Source organism: Gymnoscopelus microlampas (assembly GCF_963454915.1).
Source record: "Gymnoscopelus microlampas genome assembly, chromosome: 5".
Taxonomy (NCBI): domain Eukaryota; kingdom Metazoa; phylum Chordata; class Actinopteri; order Myctophiformes; family Myctophidae; genus Gymnoscopelus; species Gymnoscopelus microlampas.
Genome location: NC_139942.1, coordinates 29,461,420 through 29,484,399, shown reverse-complemented (window position 1 = coordinate 29,484,399; position 22,980 = coordinate 29,461,420). Strand labels below are relative to the sequence as shown.

At 42.5% G+C, this 22,980-nt stretch overlaps 1 protein-coding gene across 1 annotated transcript in view; it reads left to right on the top strand.

Moving 5' to 3' along the window:
* Positions 1–20,005, top strand: part of dlgap1a (discs, large homolog-associated protein 1a) — a gene marked incomplete at both ends in the record, with an annotated part of 57,198 nt that extends 37,193 nt beyond the window's left edge. The window contains 11 exons of the mRNA XM_084058322.1: positions 4,654–4,781; positions 6,389–6,514; positions 7,910–7,966; positions 8,147–8,245; positions 9,017–9,093; positions 11,465–11,510; positions 12,037–12,324; positions 13,251–13,383; positions 14,606–14,697; positions 15,453–15,605; positions 19,781–20,005. Of these exons, the coding sequence (XP_083914448.1) occupies positions 4,654–4,781; positions 6,389–6,514; positions 7,910–7,966; positions 8,147–8,245; positions 9,017–9,093; positions 11,465–11,510; positions 12,037–12,324; positions 13,251–13,383; positions 14,606–14,697; positions 15,453–15,605; positions 19,781–20,005 (1,424 nt within the window). The remainder of the gene's footprint in view (positions 1–4,653; positions 4,782–6,388; positions 6,515–7,909; positions 7,967–8,146; positions 8,246–9,016; positions 9,094–11,464; positions 11,511–12,036; positions 12,325–13,250; positions 13,384–14,605; positions 14,698–15,452; positions 15,606–19,780) is intronic.
* Positions 20,006–22,980: the final 2,975 nt, after the last annotated feature.

Sequence of the window (22,980 nt, the reverse complement as noted above, 5' to 3'; positions counted from 1 at the left end):
CGGTCCCACACTGCTGGATAGCAGTTTTGTTTGAGCCAGCCAGGCCCAAAGCCAATGCAGAAGTGCCTGCTGGCATTCAGATGCAGACGCATTGTTGTGTTTCACAATGTTATCAATTTTGTAGTGTTATTATGAAACACGTTCATGAATACCGGTGGCCAGGTATACCGCCGCCACAGTAAGAGAAAAGACAGGAGGCATCTAACAGAATGATTTGTGCCCTTACTGCATTGACTTAGAGCTGTGGTTCTCAAAGTGGGGTCCAGAAAACCCCCAGGGGTCCTTGAGAGAGGGTTAAAAAAAAAACCACTTTTAACCTCTTGGCTATTTGAAAATAGCCGAGATTATAGATCTGCTATTTTCAAAACATCTTGAGAAAACGTGACTTTAGAAATATATATATATATATATTTTGACACAACACAAACACAAATGAAATCTTGTGTTGTCAAATGGGAGTCCCTGGCACAAAATATTTTCAGATGGGGATCCGTGGCCAAATACACGGTCCTTGACATGAAAGTGTTTGAGAACCACTGACTTAGAGGCGTCTGACTTACACGTCTACAAGTCAACCACGGGAAGACGGGCCGACTGACAGAAAACCAGCCATGTGAGACTTGAGTGGCCTGTGTTGCTCGCTTTTCAAAATGGCCTCTGCCAAAGCCTCAGCGTTTCACGCTGACGCGGCAGAAAGGCGGCATTGAGGCGCCCTGACCCCATCCCAAAACTGACGAGAAGATTATGCTGAAACGTTTAGAAATGTGACAGCTCAGGAGAGGGAAGCGAAGGAAGATGAGAGAGGAAAGAAAACAAGGAAAGAGGAGGACTGGGGGATACTTTGAAACTGTCAGATGTGAGCGTGCAGAGGATATTACCCCTCGCCTCTGCCTTTCCCCATCACTCCTCTTCCCTCTGTGTGTGTTCCCTTCTTCTTTCTTCCTGAAAAGCTGAACAAAATGTGGGTCCGTGTAGGAGTGCATGGAGCCTGATTTATAGTCGTACAATAGTGAATATGCCGAATATGACCGATCTTCAAGCACAGAACACGTCCTGCTGCGACGTGTTGTGAGCTTGTAGATCTGCTGTTTTCAGCACGGGACACCCTCGTATGATGGAGTATTAATTCGGCATTAGAAGGTTGGAAGGCTGGCTGGTCTCCTGTTAACATGCAGGATTATCCTCACGCAGGGCAAAGGACATGTTGTTTGGCCCCGAGGCCAGTGGTGGCTATCAGCGATTTCCGCATATGGGCATAAAAGGGACATGGACAGACAGACAGAACTCTCCATATGGGCATAAAATGGACACAGACAGACAGACAGACGGGTGCAAAGGGTACAATGGGTATTGTATAACCAGGTGGGGCATGCATTCCCAATGTATCGTTCCCGAGTAGACCGGTCTAGTGGAGCTTAATTGGTTAATGTATGTTTTGTAATAATAAAAAAGTACAATACACATGCTCTGAGATGTAGTGGAGTAGAAGTATAAAAAAGTTAAATACTCAAGTAAATTCAAAGTAATAAAAAATTGCACTTAAGTACAGTACTTGAGTAAATGTACTTGAATAAAGTTACTTTCCACCACTGCCCGAGGCAACCGTGCAGCTGATACTGCAGTCTGTATGTGTATCCCACGGGCGAGGAGACAAATCACTTTGAAGTGTTTTTCAGATTTGTCCCGAGGATGATGCTAGTAGAACACAGTGTAAAAAAATCTGTCAAACAGATTAAACCACTACACTAGCATGCCTATCATATCAGTCGATAGGATGTCTCCTGATGGAGGGCCTAGTGGTTTAGTCAACATGTACCATACTGTAGGCTTAGAGGGATTACTCAAAAGTCAAATCCCTGTTAATTAAGACAGTTACAGGTCCCTTACGGTTAAATTTAAGTTTGTATTTAACTCTTACATTAAAGGAATGGTTCACCCAAAAAAAAAAATGACTTATTTTCTATCAATTACACACCCCATGAAGCATTGAATTCAAAATAAGTAATTTTTTGGGTGAACTACTCTTTTAAGGGTACATTTGTGCACTCTCAGAGTTGAATAAACACTCTGGATTGTACTGTGTTAAGAAGAAACACTCGTTCACACCAGAGAGCTCGTCGTTTCTACACACGGACGTATTGTATGCTTGATGACCTCAATGTGAGCAACACACTTCAGTGGTGACTCAGCAACCTACGAGGTTGTGAGCCAAAATGTAATAGTTTAATAATTTTGGTTCACTAGTGCCGTCTGATGTTAAGTACTTTATTCTTTCAAAAGGTTGATTAACCTGATTTACTTGAGTAATATAAAACCAAAATGGCTTGCACAAAACAGGACAAGCCAAAGCCATCACACTTTACATGACGTGGCAAGACCATAACTGTGTCCGTGTCGTGTGTGTGTGTGTGTGTGTGTGTGTGTGTGTGTGTGTGTGTGTGTGTGTGTGTGTGTGTGTGTGTGTGTGTGTGTGTGTGTGTGTGTGTGTACATGTGCATGTGTGTGTTGTTTATCTCCCCAGCAGCATATTGATATTTAGTTGCTGATATGTTAGTGAGCTACATCCTACGGCTGCATTCCGTACAGGAACACGCAAGCGTGAATAAGTGACATTTCACGTCCGCATTCAGATTTTCTAAAGCCAGTGGCTATGTTCCGTACAGCAGTGGTTCTCAAAGTGGGGTCCGGGGACCACCATGGGTCCTTGAGGGGGTTCCAGGGGGTCCCCAGTAAAATGCGTTACTATTACATCAAAATCGGTTCAACCACTTTAACCCCCATATACATGGACTTTTTGAAAGTTAGCCAATCTACAAGCTCACAACGTAAAATGTAAATAATAATATTTTTGAAACATTTTAATACAAATCTTGTATGGGGATCCCTGGCACAACATATTTTGTATTGGTATTGGGTCTGTGGTCAAATGCCTGAAAATGTTTGAGATCCACTGTTGTACAGTATGTACTGTAAGTGTGGATATAGATGAAAGGTATGGATGAATGGAAAATGGGAATAAACCTGAACCAAAACCTGAACACACTGTCAAAGTGTTATCTAACACGACAGAGGTGCTTTAATTTAAATCCGTGATTCTCAACCTCTTTTTAATATTAACAAAGGAGAGAGGCAAACATTTGGGAAATGTGAGCTTGTAGATCGTCTATTTTCACGATATTTATCTGTGGAACCGAGTCAAACTAAATCCTACTATTCCAAGTGCTTATCAGGGTGGGGTGTCCCCAGTTCAAATATGATTATTTTGGGGTCTGAAAAGGTTGAGAACCACTGCTCTACAGGACCCCTGGGGGTCCCCGGACCCAACGTTGGGAACCAGTGCTTTTCAATTAAGTTATTTGGTTACAAAGCAGTTCTTCAACTTTTAACACAGACTCCATTGCACATCCTCTTGGCAAAATGAATTGGAGTACCATGGAGTAATTATCTTGAATTCTGACCCCCCGCCCCCCCAACTCCCTAATCTCCGGCGCTGTGAGACATCAAATCAAAATCCATTAAAGTAAATTGAAGTTCAGCCTTGTTTATTGAAATATAATTCCCAGTAAGAGTCCAATAAACGCAGCAGAAATAAAGAGGCACATCACAGAAAGAAAAAACTCAATCCACTCTTGAGAGCATGTGGATGGGGCCATCTTTCATCGTTACACACTCTCAGACATAATGAAGAGGAGAGGAGAGTTTAGCCTGGTACTGTACTTGTGTCCCATGGTACCTGAGCTCACACATGCACGCAAGCGCACACACGCACACACACACACACACACGCACGCACGCACGCACGCACGCACGCACGCACGCACGCACGCAGGCACGCGCGTGCGCACATGGGCACACACACACAACCTGCTGGCATGTGTAATGATTCAGTCTTTCCTGTATGGAAGGGAGTGTTACAGTACTGCTGCCTTGGTTTTTGTCTGGCCCCCTGGAGGACTGGAGGTCCCGGGGCGAGACTTAGGGATTACACGTTCTGTCTGTGGCAAGAAGTGAGAACCAATCAAATCATGGTTAAAGTTTGTTTCTTTTTGTGTCATTTTCACCAATCACATCGCATTGACAGGATCAGGTTAGAGGGGTGGGGCGAGTGTACTGTCTTACTGCTTGTGCATTCGCAAGTGCGTAATATTGCAAGCCAAGTAAATGGCGTCAAGAGAGTCTAATCAACAAGAGAGTCTAATCAACAAGGTACAGTAACTGAAACCAAGACATGCTGAGACTTCTCGATATGTGGCAAGAACACGACTGTCTCTACAGTAAATAGCTCTATAAGCCTGTTGTGTCCACAAATAATGAGGTGAATAGTTTATTTATTTACGTGTTAATCGTTTGAAGAAAAGTTCTCTTTCTATCTTCAGTTTTGTTGTGATGTATTTAAGTGTCAGTGAACCTTATTACACCTACATTTTACATGTAGGTATGTCACTCTTAATTAATAATAATAATTATACATCCTTTAATTCTACCACAGTGAAGTGAATGACTAATGAACAAATTGCTGTAATATGTCAACAACTTTAAATTCTCTTCTCTTCTCTTCTCTTCTCTTCTCTTCTCTTCTCTTCTCTTCTCTTCTCTTCTCTTCTCTTCTCTTCTCTTCTCTTCTCTTCTCTTCTCTTCTCTTCTCTTCCATAGTGTCGTCCTGCATCACCACCTATAAGAAAGGGACTCCTCCCCCTGTGCCTCCCAGAACCTCCACCTGCTCCACCTCCTCCAAACCCTACATCTCCATCACAGCCCAGAGCAGCACCGAGTCTGCTCAGGTACACTACCTCACTTATGCTGTGTTCACACTGCCAGATACAAAAGATACACAGCATATTTGTAGCTTTGTAGCTGAAGTTGAAACCAGCTCAACGTTTTTGTATCTTTGCAGTTGTTGTAGCTTCTGTAGCAGCTACAAAAGTTGGATGTATCTTTGTAAAAACCCTACATGTCCATCACTGCCCAGAGCATCACTGAGTCTGCTCAGGTACACTACCTAAGAGTCCAGGGATGTGGTCTGATTCGTACTTTGACGCACACCGGTGTCACACGTCGAAAGTAGCAGACCTACAAGCTCACAACACGTTGCAGATGCGACACGTTGTGGGCTTGTAAGTCTGCTATTTTTGGCATGTGACCCATTCGTGCAACGGAAATTAGTCTTAATGTCACCAAACATTATGAAAAGTTACAATTATGTCTCAGACTCTTGAAGACCCCGGGCCAGGTGTGAATGTACCCACAGAGTAGTTGGTCACATAGCGTAAGTACATAGAAAGACATAGACAAGTAGAAAGCTGTCACTTGAGGCCACTTGTTCACATGCCATCGTATAGAACAGGGTACTTTTGTACATCATTCTCCTTATCCATATTTTGCAGTTTAAAGTGCTGTATAGTCACCAGCTAGTACGTGGAAAGAAAGACAGGACTACAGTAGTTTCACAGACAAACTGTTTCAGCATATGTGCAGACACATACACACAGCAATGCAAGTGTTATACTCAATGCTGGGATGCCATTCTACATTATGTATTTTAGTGGTCTGTGCCCTGTGTCGATGCTCGGAAATAGAAGCGAGCTCTGGAAGACGCTTCAACAGGGTTTGAAGCGCCCACTTGACGCCTACTAACAGTTTGACTACAGCTGTTGAAACCCATTCCTTGACGCAAAAGTCTGGCGCGTTCTATCCGGCTGTCTCTGTAATGAAGTGGCAACGTCTTGAGATTTTATAAATATGTTTATGAAAAGGTTGACAGTGTTTTCTGTGTATTGATGAGTTGAAGGTGTATTCGAATTTTAATAGAATGCTGTTATATTAACTGCAATTAACTGCAATCTTCTGTAATTAGAATGTTGCATATACAGATAAATTATAATAACCAATATCTACAACGTTTAATACTGGAATAATCCTACACAGTGTCTTCGCCGTTATCAATTGAGGTTAACCCTGTGACATTATCCTACTTGTTACAAAGCTACTTTGGATAGATTCAATCATTTGGAGATATTGATTTAAAAACACTTTCATTAGCTTAGCCATAGCAACATGAACAGAGCCAGAACAGTGATCTGTTATTGAGAACAGTGTTCTGCTATCAAGAAATGTCCGATCACAGAATACCTATTTTGACCAGTCAGAATCAAATTCAACAAATTGATTGATTGATGTTTTTTTTGGCAAAAACACTTATTTACCGTACATCCTTGGTTCTCAAAAGGGCAAAAAAAGTGTGAGAACCACTGCTGTATATGGACATATATTTGTGCATTATCTGTCAAAAAGGACAAAAGTCAAAAAAGCTTGAGAGCTTACTTCCACAAAATGTGACATAACAATCTCCTTTTGCTACAATGTCTTACCACTCTCTCAAACCAATCAGGATGCCTACATGGAAGGGGAGGGGCCAAGAGGAGACATGACCATCCAATCAGGGCTCAGCAACTCTACGGAGAGCATTGACAGCATGAAGGCCTTGACAGCAGCCATTGAGGCTGCCAACGCACAGGTCAGTGTGTTCACCCAGAGGCGTCATTTCAGAAAAGAATACGGGGTGACAAAGACAGGCTACCACTTCAACCCCATTTCATTGCTGTCGGGCAGAAACGGGAAAGGGCAATTCATGAATGGATAAAAACATTTTTATTGAATATAAAATGAACAATATATTTATTTTTGTTTGGCGATGAATTGGATCTGCTTTTAGGTACTCTGAGAAAGCACATTACATCTCCCTACCAATAGGGACTCCGAATCCCCTAGTACAGGGGTCTTCAACAGGGGGTCCGGGACCCCTAGGGGGTCCTCAGAGTTACTACAGGGGGGCCGCCAAATCTTTGTGTGTCTTTGTTTTCTTTACATTAACCACTTGAACCCTACTATCCCTATTCTGAGGAGAACTTAAGGCAAAAATAGATCTACAAGCTCACAACGCCTCACGCTGCGAGGCGTTGTGAGCTTGTAGATCGGCTATTTTCGGCAAAGAGGTTTGGTGTTGGTCTATGAAATCTATGAAAATACAATTTTATACAGTATGTAGTGGGAGTCCCTGCTTCATCTCTCTTTCAGCTAGGGCGTCCTTGGGCTGAAAAACATTGAAGACCCCTGCCCTAGTACATAAAAGTAGATCCAAAACGACAGGTGGTAGCTGGGGTGGTGGAGGGTGAGCAGCAGCAGCAAGTATCAGCAGCACGAATAGCAGTAGGGAGCAGCAAAGGGCAAGCAAAGGAATGAGCAATCCAACTTCCCCATTTAAATATGGTACTCTATTGTGAAGCGAGCATGTGATTGGTTGAGAATAGAAGCATGGAGCTGAGACCGATGGTCGGCCAGCAGTAGCTGCACTGAGTTCCCTGACAGAACTTGCTCTGCACATGTCTGTGCCAAGCGTGACGCTCATTTGTTGTGTTTTTTCGTAAATTAACGCCCTACTTAATCATACTACAGCGTCACACAAAATTATCGAAAGTAGCAGATATACAAGCTCGAAACGCGGCTCGAAGCAGGGCTCGAAACGCGGCTCGAAGCAGGGCTTGAAACACGGCTCGAAACGCGACTGGAAACACGGCACGAAACGATTTTCTTTTAGCTTATGAAATCTGCTACTTTTGCTGTTTTTAATTTGAATCCTGAAAAGTAACAGTTTTGGACATATGAGGTTTCCACCCGTCAGAGACAATTTCCAAAAGACTGAAAACAGTGGATCTACAAGCTCACAATCCCGTCGCAACGCCAACGCGCTGTGACCTTGTAGATTTGCTATTTCTGGCAAAGAGATTTTGGTATAGAAGGAAACAAGAGCAGACCAAGTTAGCACAGTTGCAACCCGTTTCCCTAAGAATATAGGGTTTTAAAACCTCCGGGATGTAGTCTAATGTTTTTCAGTGTCCATTCCCTCTTCCAGATACATGGGCCGGCCAGCCAGCATGTGGGTAACAGCAGCATTACTATCAGCACGCCGGCCGCCATGGCTCTCTGCAGAACACCACAGGGAGACGGCATGATGAGGGACCAATACAGACCACCACAGGGGGACGGCCTCAGGGACCAATACAGACCACCACAGGTTGACGGCTTGATGAGGGACCAGTACAGACCACCACAGGGGGACGGCCTAAGGGACCAGTACAGACCACCACAGGTGGACAGCATGATGAGGGACCAATACAGGGCAGAAACACACTGTGACCCGAGGAAGGAGGCACTCAGGCAGGGCAAATGTCTCTCCATAGGCATCCAGGTAGGTACCAGAGGAGAGGAGAGGAGAGGAGAGGATCACAGAGCTAGTTTTGGTAGTAGTATGTTGATTTCTTGCACTGCCCTGCCCTCTTGTGGTGGGTGTTATAATTGCGCCATCTCACGCTTTATATAGACCCCTTAACAGACGACGTCACACTGATAAGAACCAGTATGCGTGCAACCAGTATGCGTGCAATGAAACCCATTCTATCAGGTCTCGCTAGGACGCGCCTCACTAGCCAACACACAAGAGGGGGTTGGGGTGTGCTGAAACCAGCGCAGCCCGAAATAACAGGTTGGGAATTGATTGCGTGAAACAATCACCTGTGCGTCCAGTCTCAATGTTAGTAAACAAATAATTGGTCTATTGACCTATGCTCTATGTCAGTGGTTCTCAAACTTTTACATTTCAAGGACCCCCTTGACTTTGACAGTGTACGGGTCCATTTGGTTCCATGTGTACACTGTCAGAGTTACATACCTATATATGTTGAGCAATAATACACAAGAGGCAACCTATAGTGTAGCATTGGGTCCCCGCATTAGCAGTAGCACCAATTAAACTTCTTTTTAACTGTGTTTAGCTGACCTTTGATCTGAATTTGATTCATTTCACTGTTTTATTATTGTTGGGGTTTTTTTGTTCTTTGTTTTTAACATGTAGCACTTTGAGATTTGGTTCAAATATAAAGTGTGTTACAAATAAAAAATATATATTATTATTACAATAGCTGTACATTCAGTGGTAATTAGTGGTGTTTGTCCACTGCAGGTGGACGGACCAGAGGACGACCCAGAGGACCCATCAAAGTTCGCCTCCATTGGGGTTCAAGTGGAGGATGGGAAAGTGTAAGTACATACAGGCCAATTAGGCCTTGAATCAGAATCAGTTTCATTGTCACATCACAGGTTTACAGGTGTAAATCAGTGGGTGAGTCGTTTTGTGCAAGCTCCATCATTTCATTGTTTTCCAGAAAGGGGGGGGGGGGGGGGGGGCTTGTAGCTCATTGTAGTACTCACTGTTTGATATGTTCCTGTTGTCTCCTGTGGTACAGAAAAGGCTGCCTTTCAAACAAAACACAAGTCTTAAGCTAACGTTATAACTTCCTGACAACAATTGCAATATGAATGTATTCTTATCGTATCTGATGAAAACGAATAGCTGTGTTAGCACTCCAACCCATAATGGAACAGAACACATTGAGAACAAGAGGCCAAGCTCATTATCACATTGCGGTACCAGACAGTCAACAAGCCTCTACATGAAGTCTTTTTTGTCCTTGACTTCATTATGTATCTGTGTCTCTGCCAGAGCTGCACATTTTAAATCGAATGATAAATGCAAATAACACAGGCGCGTTTCACTCTTCATGTCTACCGCCCGCCACCGTTCTTGCATAATAAAACAATCTACCGTCAGTGAAGAGTCTGAAGACATCCTTAGAAAAATGAAAGGATTTGCAAAGTTATGGCAGCCAGAGCCAGGGATACACACATATTCACACAGTTAAACTAGCAGATAGCAGTACATAATCACACTGTATCTCTAAACAGAGGTAGAGAGTCATGTGTAAAATGTTCTACTGTATTTTAAGACCTTAAATGGGTTATTATCCTTTTCCAAGGACCTTTTATTTTACTCCTGCAATACTTTTGCTCATTTTCTCAGAGTAGGCATCACATTTCTTTTTTTCCTTTTTTTTCAGATATTATCGTTTTGGAGCAAACTCTTCATAGAATCCCATAAATGTTTTACTCTATTACATTATTACATACAGTATATGATATCACATCCATTACTTACTGCAGTCTCCTCATTGCATGTCCAGTGCTGTTGTTACCGCAGTATATGGCTGAGTCATTTGTTGCTGTTCTGTAATTGTAGCAGTGTGGCTCTCTGGCTGCTAGCAAACACCCACACACCTATCAGCCAACATTATAAACACCCACACACCCATCAGCCAGCATTATCACCTCACCCTGTGAAGCTGTGGGAGGAATTATGACCTGAGGGAGACTGGGGGGGTCTCTGGTCTCCCTTCAGCCGCCTTCCCGGCCTTCAAGCTTATTTAACGCCTTTTAGGCTCTATTTGTGCTCCATCGCACGGTGGAAACAGCCAATGTACAAGCCCACCACGTGCCACAGAGCGACGTGTTGTGAGCTTGAAGCTTGGCTATTTCTTTTCACTTGACACTGTCGTACTACTAGCGAGTAGAAAACAGGCTTTGCAGGACATTTGCGAATTTGACCTTACGTTTTTTAGAGGTGTGTGTGTGGCTGCCATGGCCTACGTATCTATTTCTCTCTCCCAAATCTCTCTCCCTTCCCCCATCTCTTTCTCTCTCCATCAGTCTCTCTCTCTCTCTCTCTGGTTGTCTTTATCTTTCTCTGCCTCCCACGCACATCTCTGTGGAGAGGCATTCACTGCCGACAGCCTTCCAAATATTGAGGGTGTATTGTGAAATTGCTCCTCTCAGGGCGGATAGGGGAGCAGCTACGGGTCAGACCACAGAAGCGGATCAAAATGAGACTCACCACAGCTACTTCCCAGCCTTTGTTGCTCAGCTGTTTGCGGTGCATTGTGACCTTAACAATTCAGAAATAAAGAATAGTAACAGGCTTGCATTTTCAATGCACATTCAGCCTCTCTTCAGGTGATATCCCTTTTTATAGATGAAGATACAACAGAGGGAGGAAAGCCTTACCAACCAAACATAATGTACATACTAGGCATGTAACGATTTATTGTAAATCGATTTCAAACTGGTGACAATTGAAACCGATTTAATAAAAAATGTATCGCGATGCAAACAGCAGAGGGAGTGTAAAAAAAAGGAGAAGAAAATATAGGATCTTTGTAAGGGAATTGATAAAAAAAAGAGTTCTCGTCGTTTGCTACTGTATTGAAAAGAGTATAAGAGAAAACAGTATTGTATGAAATAAAAGAAAACATCATTTGTCTGGAAAATAATTTTGTGTTTAAGAAATCGTGAAAAATTGTATTGTGAACCTAGTATCGTGATTGGAATCGTATTGTGAGTTGAGTGAATCGTAACATGCTTAGTACATACATAGGTACATCTAAACAACAAAGTCTCGAATAGACTGCATGGAATCTTGCAATAAACAGCTTGCAGGGGTATTGGATGTGATTCCACTACTTGCTTGTGCCTTGCTCTCTGGTATTTATTGCTGTGTTTGTCTGTCCATTGTGGCCAGGTACCGACGCTTTCAGCGCTCCAACAGTGTCACCACAGCGGTACAGGTAAACTATATCCACCTTGACTAGTCCACCATTACCAGTGACTATTATTTCAAACGATTTGACACAGTTAGTCACTTTAGTAAATCAGTAAATCAATGCCATCAATAATGCCACCGATCAGTTGGCATGCAGAGCAGCCCAACATAAAACAATTAACGCAATTAATAATTAACATAATCAATCATAACCAAGTGTTTGTGTTCAGGCAAAATGTACTCTATGCAAACAGGATGTTTTAACCTATTTAAACCGTGTCATTTTCGATTTTTGTGTTGGCTATTAAAAAATAGCAGATGTACAAGCTCACAGCACCTCACTTTGTGCCACGCTGCGAGCTTGTACATCTGCTGTTTTTTTAACATACATTTTTTGAAAAATCTTGAAAATGTGAGACCTTTAGAAGGCATTTGTAGATTTCCCATTTTTACCTCATTTATCATCATTATTATTATTATTATTACTATTTGACATGAACACTCACTTACTATGTACTTTCCTGCCGCATTGTGCAACAAACTTTTAACAGGCCGATCTGGACCTGCCGGACGTGCTGGACACGACGCCTCCTCTGGACTCTCCGGACACAGACTTTGACCTCCCGTCGCCCGGCTCCGTGTCTCGGCAGTACTCGCGCGACGCCGCCACCTCCACCGTCAGCATCCAGGGCTCGGGGAACCACTACCACGCCTGCACCTCCGACGACTACGACGACGTGGGCTTCGACCCGTCCATCCTGCCCCCGCCGGACCCCTGGATAGACAGCGTGACCGAGGACGCCCTGGAGGCCGCCTTCGACAGATCTGCCATCCTGGAGGTATACTGTACTGTACTGTACGGAGGAGGAGGACATAGGTGTTTTACATGGCGGGCTTGGCTTGATTGATCTGCATTCAACCCATCCTAGATATTAGCAGCAGTATTTTTGAACCAAATGGGAGAAATTGTGTTGTTATGACCTTTGAATAATTCTTGGTTTCTGAATTTCACTTTTTATTTATTTAAAATGTTTTTTCTTTGTGAACATTTACTGTAGTATATCAGCCCATACAGGGACTGAACATGTTATTTGTATGGCAGCATTGCTATATAGCACCTCAACCCTCCAACAAGCTCACAATGCATCTCAACGCGTGAATTAATGACCCGGTACTATGATACTGCTTACATAGGCCTACAATAATAAGAAGGACTTTAAATATTACAATAACTTCTGCAAAGAAGGGTTCACGGACTTGCAGTTTCTGTAGAACTAGCGAGAGAAATGAACTAATTTCTTGTCACATTGCTCTCCTCAGAAAACACTACATAGATTTTATAAATAGAATTAATTGTTTTCATAGCATTAGCGTAAGTGCTAACAGGTACACTGCATAGTTACTTTTAACAGACTACGGGGGGAAAAACCCTGCCTCGTTAAAGTTTGTTTTCTTCTGCTCTGCAGCGGCTCTGTGTGCCACGCAGGGGAGAGGGGGTGGAGTTAGCTGGTTTAGTAGAAAGTTTGATGATCCTCAGGAGTTAGGAGTTTTTTTCAGAAATACTATTTAATACTTTTCATTGGTTCAATATTTTTTTAACCAACACACAAACGTAAAGGGTGTTCAATAGCGTTCATTTATGAAAAAAAAAGAAGCTGAAAAATGGAGTTGGCTGGTTTCTGCCCGACATCGACGATATATAATAGTATTAATGTAGTAGCATTGTGTGTGTGTGTGTGTGTGTGTGTGTGTGTGATGATGCCAGGTGGTGCAGCGGTCAGTGTGCCAGAGAGATGGACGCTGGTTCCTCAAGCTGCTGCAGGCGGAGACAGACAGAATGGAAGGCTGGTGTCAACAGATGGAGTTGGACCAACAAGAAAATGACCTGCCCGATGACGGTGAGTGTGTGTGTGTGTGTGTGTGTGTGTGTGTGTGTGTGTGTGTGTGTGTGTGTGTGTGTGTGTGTGTGTGTGTGTGTGTGCGTGTATTACACACTGACCTGTGTGTATGCCTCATTGTGCATGTCTGTGTGTGGATAAAATTCAAGCACAATCTGTGCCTCACAATATTAGACGGTGACTTCTCTGTTATCACAACAATAGCGGCATGGCTCCCATGTGGATCTCAGACTTCACTTCATGTGGCCAGTCTGTGTCATCGGTCATCTATGATGTATCTGTGATGTATGACTCCGTATATGGGCGTCAGGTTTCAGATGAACCGACTGCCACTGACTTTAAAAAAAAAATAGAAAATTAAAGTTAAATATTTCATATATTTCATCATAATACACAATATGTGTCCAGCGGTTTGTGAGATATCAGACAAATAGACAGACTGACAGACCTGAAAGAAAGGGAGTTCCACCGTGCATCAAACAGCTAACAGCATGTCCGCTGCATCACACATCAGCAGACATAAGGAATGAAGCACCTTTTTATTTACACAGTGCTCTTCATAAAATCTCTCTCCTCTCTCTTATACAAATGATTGACAAACATTTCCAGTTTATCCACCGGATAAACAAATGAGGATGAAGATGACAAGCAATTATGATATCTGTCACTTATATCTTGTATCAGAAAACTCTACAAAACAACGCTTAATTACTAATGAGGTTTTCGCCCAAACTTGAACTAAATGATAGTCACGAAAGACTATTAGTTGCGTCAACTTCACAAAACATAAATGGCTCCACGTAGAGAGTACTACTGAATATAAACTATCATGAAACTATTGCGCCTTGCACTGAGACAAGTAGGCCTACATAAGCATGCTGCAAAATGCCCAGTTCTACATTCTACCTTCACTTTAAAGTCTCAACCACTGTGCTCGCCCTTACAAGCTTGCCCATTTTTGTTAGCGATGCTAATTTGAGTCTGGTCTGCAGATCGTCCCAAGACCAGGGACCAAAGTAGAAAAGTTTTTTTACCCCCCTCAGATGCAGATGAAGGTACAACGTAACACAGCCAATCATTTTGATCTGAGTTAAGGTTGTTCCTATAACCAAGACAATGTGCTAATCAACAAGTTGTTCTTTGGCTGTTGTTGACATGCTCAAAGGTTTTGATGTGCGACACACTGTTTGAGTCAGACTGCTTGTGTCTCTGTGCTGTGCAGTGCTGGGGAAGATGCGGAGCGCGGTGGGAAGTGCCCAGCTTCTGATGTCCCAGAAGTTCCAGCAGTTCAAAGATCTCTGTGAAGACAACTTGGTGAGTGTCAGCAGACCTCTCGCTATCTCTGTTAACAATATGAACTCTGGCATCCCTATTTCTATCAAAATATTTTTTTTTGGGGGGGGGCTTTTTATGCCTTTATTGCTAGGACAGTAGGCTGACAGGAAATGGGGAGAGAGATGGGGAATGACATGCAGCAAAGGCCGTCGGAATCGGGACTCGAACGCTTTCAGGCTACACTGAGCCTAGGTGCTTGGACCGCTACGCCACCGGTCCAGGCCAATTTTTCAAAGCTTTTAAAGTCATAATATGTAACGTCCATTTTAGTAGTCTTTTTGCCGACCCATATGGTACAGTAGCTCCATTATCTGTTAGAAGAACTGCAATTCCCAGACTTCAAAGTTGTCAAATAGCACATTTAAGTGGAATGTTATTGTGTCCGACGCGTTGTGTGTAGTTTGGCTATTTAGTCATTTTAGATTTCTTTGGCTATTCAAAAATAGCAAACATGTGTTACTCAAATCTTTGCTTCTGGGGGGTCCCTGGAACAAAATATTTTGAGATGGGGGTTGGCGGCCAAATTCATATCATTTTGGGGGTCCTTGACATGAAAAAGTTTGAGAACCACTCATATAGAAACTTTGAAAAGATATTTTCAGAAAACTGTTCGGATTTAGAAGACATTTGTAGAATCGGAACCTCAGGTCTTAATGGGTTTTTAAAAAGCTGTAATAAAATAGGCCACAAGTGAATCCTCGTCCTCTCCTTCTCATCTTTTGTCTAACCCTCAGAACCCTCAGGCCCACCCCAGGCCCGTAGCGTCAGACCTGGCAGGCTTCTGGGACATGCTGCAGCTCTCCATCGAGAACATCAGCCTCAAGTTCGACGAGCTGCACCAGCTGCGCGCCAACAGTTGGAGACCCCTGGACCCCCCCGAGAGAAAGGTACGCACAGACGACCGGGTCCCTGCCTGTCTGTCTGTCTGCCTGTCTGTCTGTGTGAACAAGGAGGAGGTTTTTAAATGTGCTTTTTCGTTTTTCCCTTCCATCCGTTTAATGTCTGGCCAAGTATCATACGATAACGATGGAGATGTAATTGTTATTTCCATTTAGTTTTTTTTGCAATATTGCGGAAAAACTTGTCAATGTCTCTCGATAGTTACAGTATGTTGCTCTGTCAGTTTCAAGCACATTTTAAACACATTTATAATACCACAAAAATAAAGATGCTAATTTGGTCATTTTCATTTATTAGACTTAAAGCTGCACTTTGTAACTTTCCTCTTCTACCCCGGATTTGAACCCAGTTTCCTGTGCTGATTTTTGTCTCAATAGAAGAGCAGGGAGTCAAAAATATAACCTACCCAATTGTATACTGTAAGTTATATTGTATGAACATACTCTACCATACAGATTGGACAACATTACATTTTAATAATAAATAAAAAGTTACAGAGTGCCGCTTTAAGCAAATAAATGGATTACCTGACCTCATGTATTAATTAAAAATCACGTCAGATATCAAATTGAATGCCACTGGTCGAAAAGTCTCCATATTTATTCAACAAAAGTGTCCATCAGTGTTTATTGCAATGGTTCCCCTATTTAGAACAACTTGTGATACATCATAGCTTGAATAATGTGATACATCATAGTTTGAATAAAAAAACGTTGGCTAGTGTCCATCTGTCTGTCTGTATCTACATTTTCTGTCTGTCTGTCTGTTTGTTTGTCTCTCTTGTCCACTTCCCTCTCACCCTCTCTTCCTCTTCTGTCAGAGAGGCTAGAATATCTGTCTGACGGTCTGTGTGGTGTTAGCCTACTGTTGAGTTACGTATCTAAAGAGAGACACAGCTGTGTGTGCAGGCTTTGGTCCAGTTTGGAACACACACACACACACACACACACAGTCTTCTTATCGGGGCTACAGTATATGCCTTGAAACATATTGCCTGACAAAAACTCGGATCTCCAAGAAGTCTGAGGTTTTTTAATCCATTAAGACCGGGAAAGCATCTGTTTCATTTTAAAATGTATTTGGCTATTCAAAAATAGCAGATATACAGACTACTGTACATACTTGTAGATCTGCTATTTTTGTGAAAGTGTGCAAATCTTTGAACATAGTCAAATAAATCTAAAATGACACAGATGCGTTCCTGGATTTAATGGTTTAATATGGGTTTGTTTGTTTTTAGAGTTTTCCATGCAGTTTTTCCATGGATTTCCGTTTTATCTTTTAACGCAATTGGTCAGACAAGACATTCCCATGACCCAGTTTTAACAACATTGCGATTAAGTCTGAGCTTTTGTAATAACAATTCTAATTGAAAGACCCACCAGGACACCCTATTGTGTTTCTTGGTCCTGGAGGGTGTCGATATTTTCCAAATATTTGTCTACAATTGCCAGCTATCAATATAGTACTGAAAAATACAGAGACAATGGAGATTCAAGGTTTTGTGGTACACATAATACAGTAAGTCCTTCACGTCGAGTGATCTTACTCAACAATGTCGATTTCATCTGCATGGCTGGTCAAGCATTGCTGTTGTTCTAACTCTGTCTGACAACACATTGCTTATGTCTGTGGTACAAACATTCAACCAGAGTGAATTCCTCAACCACGAACCTCCAGGTTTACTTGTTCCCCCTTTTCCAATTCAAATTCAAAATTAATAGTGCAGTTCTGAGAGATGATGGGGCATTCTTAATTGATAAGAGGGATGTGACATACCTCAGAATCATCTTTATTGTCACATCACAGGTTTACAGAAGTAAAAAAGAATGGGTGAAATTTGTTTTCGTGCATAGTTCCCATTATATCGTTATTTTCATAGAAAAAAAGAAAGAGGAGAAGAAGGGGGGCAAGGGGGAAAGGAGATCAAACAAGAGAACAAAAAAACAAGTTATCTTCATATTTACACATGGTACCTGAGATAAGATATAAAGGTGTGTGAGCATAGCAGCATATGTATACTGTGCATGATATACTTATGGATTAAGGCCTCTCGTTTCATTTCAGTGTTTTTTAATGTGGTATGTGGAATTTTGAAGAAGCTTCTATAGTTCCCAAAAGCAAGATTCCGAAGCCATTTCTGATAAACAAGGTAGAGAGAGCTAACGGTAACAAGATGCCAGTGCCGGTGGCTTAGTTACTCGTTAATGCCTGAACAAGACCTGCAAACAAAGTTCTATCACTGTGAAATATCCATATCTAGACAAGTCCCAGAGAATAATTCTGTTGTGTCATGCTGTCTACTAGTAATATTAGTAAATTAACGAGCACTTTAATACTGCAGCCATGCCACTGCTTGAGATCTAGGCAAAACATTTGTTGAATAAAATTGGTGTCAAATACCAATTTGACACCAATTTTAGATTAATTACATTTTGATTTATTACACTTCCACGAGGAAGTTTTTTGAGATGTGTCTCCTGCTTCAACTGACATTCAGTTCTGCTTGTTGGCTCGAAAGTGATTGTTGCATCATCTGTGTGGGACATGTTTACCGTTTGCTTTCTAGGCCTGTTTATTTCCCTCTTAAAGGCTTTCAGTGTATACTCAAATCGATGCACTTTTGATACCATATAACATACAAAGCATGTGTTAGTGTGTACAAAATATTTGGATCACTTGCTCTTTACATGAAAGACTGATTTGAACAATTAAATTCACTTCAGTCACAAAGGGGAGATGAAAGTGACTAGCTGGAGACGCTTGAGATGTGGGTTTCGCAAAACTGCAGTGCAGCACAATATTAGGCTTTGTTTTACACATAATGTATTTTAAACTATACAGTATTACAGCATTTTGTTGTTTTCTGCCTGTAACTCTATTAAGCCTGATTCATACTTAGTCATACAATGGTGTAAGTAAGTAGCAATGTGATGCAACGGTTGCCGCGCTATGAGCTTGTAGATTTGCTATTTTTGAAAAGGAATCGTGAAAATGGGTGCGAATCTTTGAATATATATACATTTTTAACTCAAATCTTTGCTTCCGGGGGTCCTTGGAACAAAATATTTTGAGATGGGGCGCAGACAAATGCATATCATTTTGGGTGGTCCTTAACATGACAAAAGTTTGAGAACCACTGATATTATAGCAACATAGTTTTTTGTTTTTTTTAACTGTTAGGATTTAGAAGACATTTCTAGGATCCACAGAAGCAAAGATTTGAGTAAAAAAAGAGATTGCTTTAAAAAAACATTTATATTCAAAGATTTGCTCACATCTTCACGATAAAACTAAATAAATAGCAGATCTACAAGCTTGTGCCGCGCTATGAGATTGTATACTGTAAGCTTGTACAAAGTATAAATCAGGCTTGTTTAGGCTCACTCAACAGTGGATCTCCGACATGGCTGCGCATTGTTGTGATTTTTTCTGACGGCTTCCTCATGTGCTTTATCTGTCTGTCTTTGTTGTCTTTCTTGTGGTCTTGTGCTGTTTTCCTGTGTTCGACAGTGAGGGCCCCATGCAATCAGCCACGCACCAAACAGCAACACAGGGCCCTCGACAACTCGGGGCCATCATAGACACATTGCGCTGTTTGTCTGTCCATCTGTCTGTTCCTTCCATCCATCCATCCTTCCTTCCTTCCTTCCTACCTCCCTCCCTACCGTCGTTTCCTCCGCTGTTGTCTCGCCATGTGCGTTTTTTTTTCTCTGTTCTGTTCAAAAAACGTTGAAAAAGTTGATTTGTGGTTGTGTGAAAACAGACCGGTCAGAATGTGGTCTGTCAGTGTTCTGGAGTGTTCTCACCTCCCCTGATCTCCACTTGATATTTAATAGAAACACATAGTAGCTATAATACGCACATGAAAGCACATGTATATGCACGCTAAGAACTACTAAATATATTTTACATGGACTCTTCGTCTTAACACGCACTCATACACATGTGCAGTACGTAACATGTACGCATGCGCTACTGGAAGAATCCAAAACCTCTACTCCTGCATCAATGCCATCAATTAAAATGGCAAATATACTATACAGTAATGAACCGAACCACACACACCCACAAACACCCACTCTGTCTGTGTTTTTCCTGAAACGCTCTTCCCCCTCACTCCCTCCCCTTCCCCTTCCCTAACCATCCGACCCTCAACCAGGAGAGGCGTCTCCCGCCCCCGGTGCCAAAGAAACCCCCTAAGGTCCCCCACCACCACCCTCCGTTGGCCAGGGACTGGTCTCTGGAGAGCTCCGAGAAGCAGCGGCAAGAAGCGCGCAAGCGCCTGATGGCCGCCAAGCGTGCAGCGTCCGTGCGGCAAAACTCGGCGACGGAAAGCGCCGACAGCATCGAGATCTACATCCCCGAGGCTCAGACGAGGCTATGAGAGCCTGCCAGCCAGCCGAGCACGCATGTGGACAGAGGGCTTATCGACACACACACACACACACACACACACACACACACACACACACACACACCACACAAGCATACCCACGCGCACGTGCACGCACACACAAACACACACACACACAGACACACACACACACACACACACACACACACACACACACACACACACACACACACACACACACACACACACACACACACACACACACACACACACACACACACACACACACGCGCGCACACGCACACACACCAGGCATTTCTTCAGGTCTTGTGGCCATATGAACACTGCAGGATAGATGCAGGCTATAATATAAAAACAGTCTCTCTCTTGTTTTTCCGTTTCCCCATGAGAGATGGGTACCGTCTCTTCTCTTCTATCTTCCTCTGCCTCACCCCCTCCCTCCCTCCCTGTCCTTCTTTTTGTGGAAGATGATCCCTGCACAGATTATTCAGCTCTTTCTCTATCTGGTGATTCCTCTTTGAAGAGGAGGATGGACGGATTTTGATCACTTTTAACTGTAATATAGGAAGCCATCATGGGGATTCCACAGCGTTGACCTAGAAATTATAACAATGTTGATGTTACAAAAAAAAAGAAAGAAAATAAGCCACATACGAAGGTTGATGTCTAAATAATGTTTGGGAATGAGTTTCTTTGGATACTTGTATATTCACCAAGCCTAAGCATGGATCACCTGGGTTTTCTCCCGTGCTTGGTTAGTACTTTCTACCTTACGGTGTCACTCTTTCCTCAGGGGCTAAGAGTGATTCGGTTGAGAAACAGGGTACATTTATGCATAAGCAATATTCACCAGACGGTACGATCGGACTGGGATTGCGTACAACACACAGTGTGGTACTTAGCGTGCAGTGCATTCCTTTAGCTTTGACGCAAGTTCAAATGCACAGAATTGGCCTATATCATGGAAGAAATTAAGTATGAAACTCCTGTCATTTGTTTTTTCTTGTTTTCCTTCAAGATTATTTAATTATATAGTAAAGTAAAGAAAGTCAAGGAAGAGGGAGCAGACAGACTGCCCAGAATTGTGTTTTTTAATTCAGTTAGATTGGCTTTGATTGAAGTAGAATTGAACTTCTGTGACCTTCTTGAGTCAGTTTCTACACAGAAAGACCTTCAGTGGTAAAGGGGTAAAGTTCCTGCCAACAACTGCAGAGACTAGAGTTTCAAATCGAATCCATAACAAACAACAATTGGCCGTGCTCATGGAAGGGAAGCCGGGCGGTTCTGGGCGGTCTCTGTCACTATAGATTCCTACAGGTTGGTCAGGGTGCCTGTTGAGCAGGGAAAGAAACTAGATGGAATAGCATGTTCCTCTTCATGCGTTGTATACTCCCAGTGAAACTCCCCACTGTCAGGTAAAAGGAAACGGAGTGCGACTTCATGTATGTCTTTCTGGACTGGAATTCCCAGATCAATCTTAGTACGAGTTTCGCTTTTATCCAGGTGTAAGATGTGCAATTAGGAAGTACTGTGGTTTGGTTTGGTTTGGTTTGGTTTGGTTTCTGTTAATCTCAGTTTCTCTTCAGTCATGGACAGATTTAGGGAGCGAGTAACATTTCATCCAAGCCAAACCAACCCAAACTCTTTATGAGAGAATCCGCTCCAGACGGTGCTGGACATGGGATTGCTTTAGCACCACTCTGTGTTTGACTGATCCCAGAACATGAAATACCTTCAAGAGAAACACGGTGTCTGATGCCTTGACGATTCAGCAGCAAATGGCTGGCTCTCCTCAAAACAATCTCAGCCCTCAACAATATCACCATTGATCCATTGCTGTTAACTTTGTAAAATGATGCCTTGTAATGCAAAAGCTGGGGCCCGTCACTGATGGGTCCCTAGACCAGTGGTTCTCATCCTTAGTCCTCGGGAACTTTACCTCACTGCTGGTTTTCTATTCCACTTTGAAGTCAACCACTTGAACCCTAGCATCCCTATTCTGGGGGAAACAAGTGCCAAAAATGGCCAATCTACAAGCTCACAACACATCGCAATGCGATACATTGTGATATTGTACAGGCTATTTTAGAGATTTGGTGTAGAGGGGAAAAGGAGCAGATCAAGCACAGAGCAGACAGCCGACCCCCTTGTCAACCAAGAATGAGTTTATAGAGGGTTACAGTATATAGAGGGTTTAAGAGGTTAAGTGCATTTGTATGGTGTCCTTGTCATTCTGCTGTCCAATCAGGAACTAAATTATAAACCTGGGTCACCTGATAAGATGGAAACCTGTTCAGTACATGGTCTCCCTTAGGACAGAGGTTGTGAACCACTGCATTAGATGACTTTGCAACTCAGAAAGACGTTGAGTTTCTCATTCTGGGTCTCATTTCCGTAAGGTTTCAGAGCACACTGCAGTCGGTGGAGTGATCTTACATCCAAGAAAGGTTTTGTGAAAGCAAACCTGTTTATCACTGACAAACGACATACACGTTAGTTCTACTCAAACAGTGTTACCCCTCTCTGTGACATCACAAGCCTGTGGAGCAGATAAACAACACTACCTTCCCCTTATCTAAATCAGTGATTCTCAATCTGTTGGCAGCAGGGGCCCACTGGTGCGCTGTGAGGACCCCATATAATTAACAAAACATTAATGTTTTAATGATAAAATAACATTTATATATATTTTTTTAAATGTCATGGTATTATTTTTCTCTTTAAAACCTGAAAAAGTATCATTGAAGTAAACATGCACCACCCACCCATTTGATCACTTAACCCATTCAAACCGGGAGCGTATCTGTGTAACCACTTATTTTATACTTTAGCTATTCAAAATAGCAGATATACAAGCTCATAGCGCGGCACTGAGTACAACGCTATGAGCTTGTAGATCTGCTATTATTATTATTCTAATCGTGGTGCAAATCTTTGAATAAACTGTTTGTTTTTTTAAGCAAATATTTTAACTCAAATCTTTG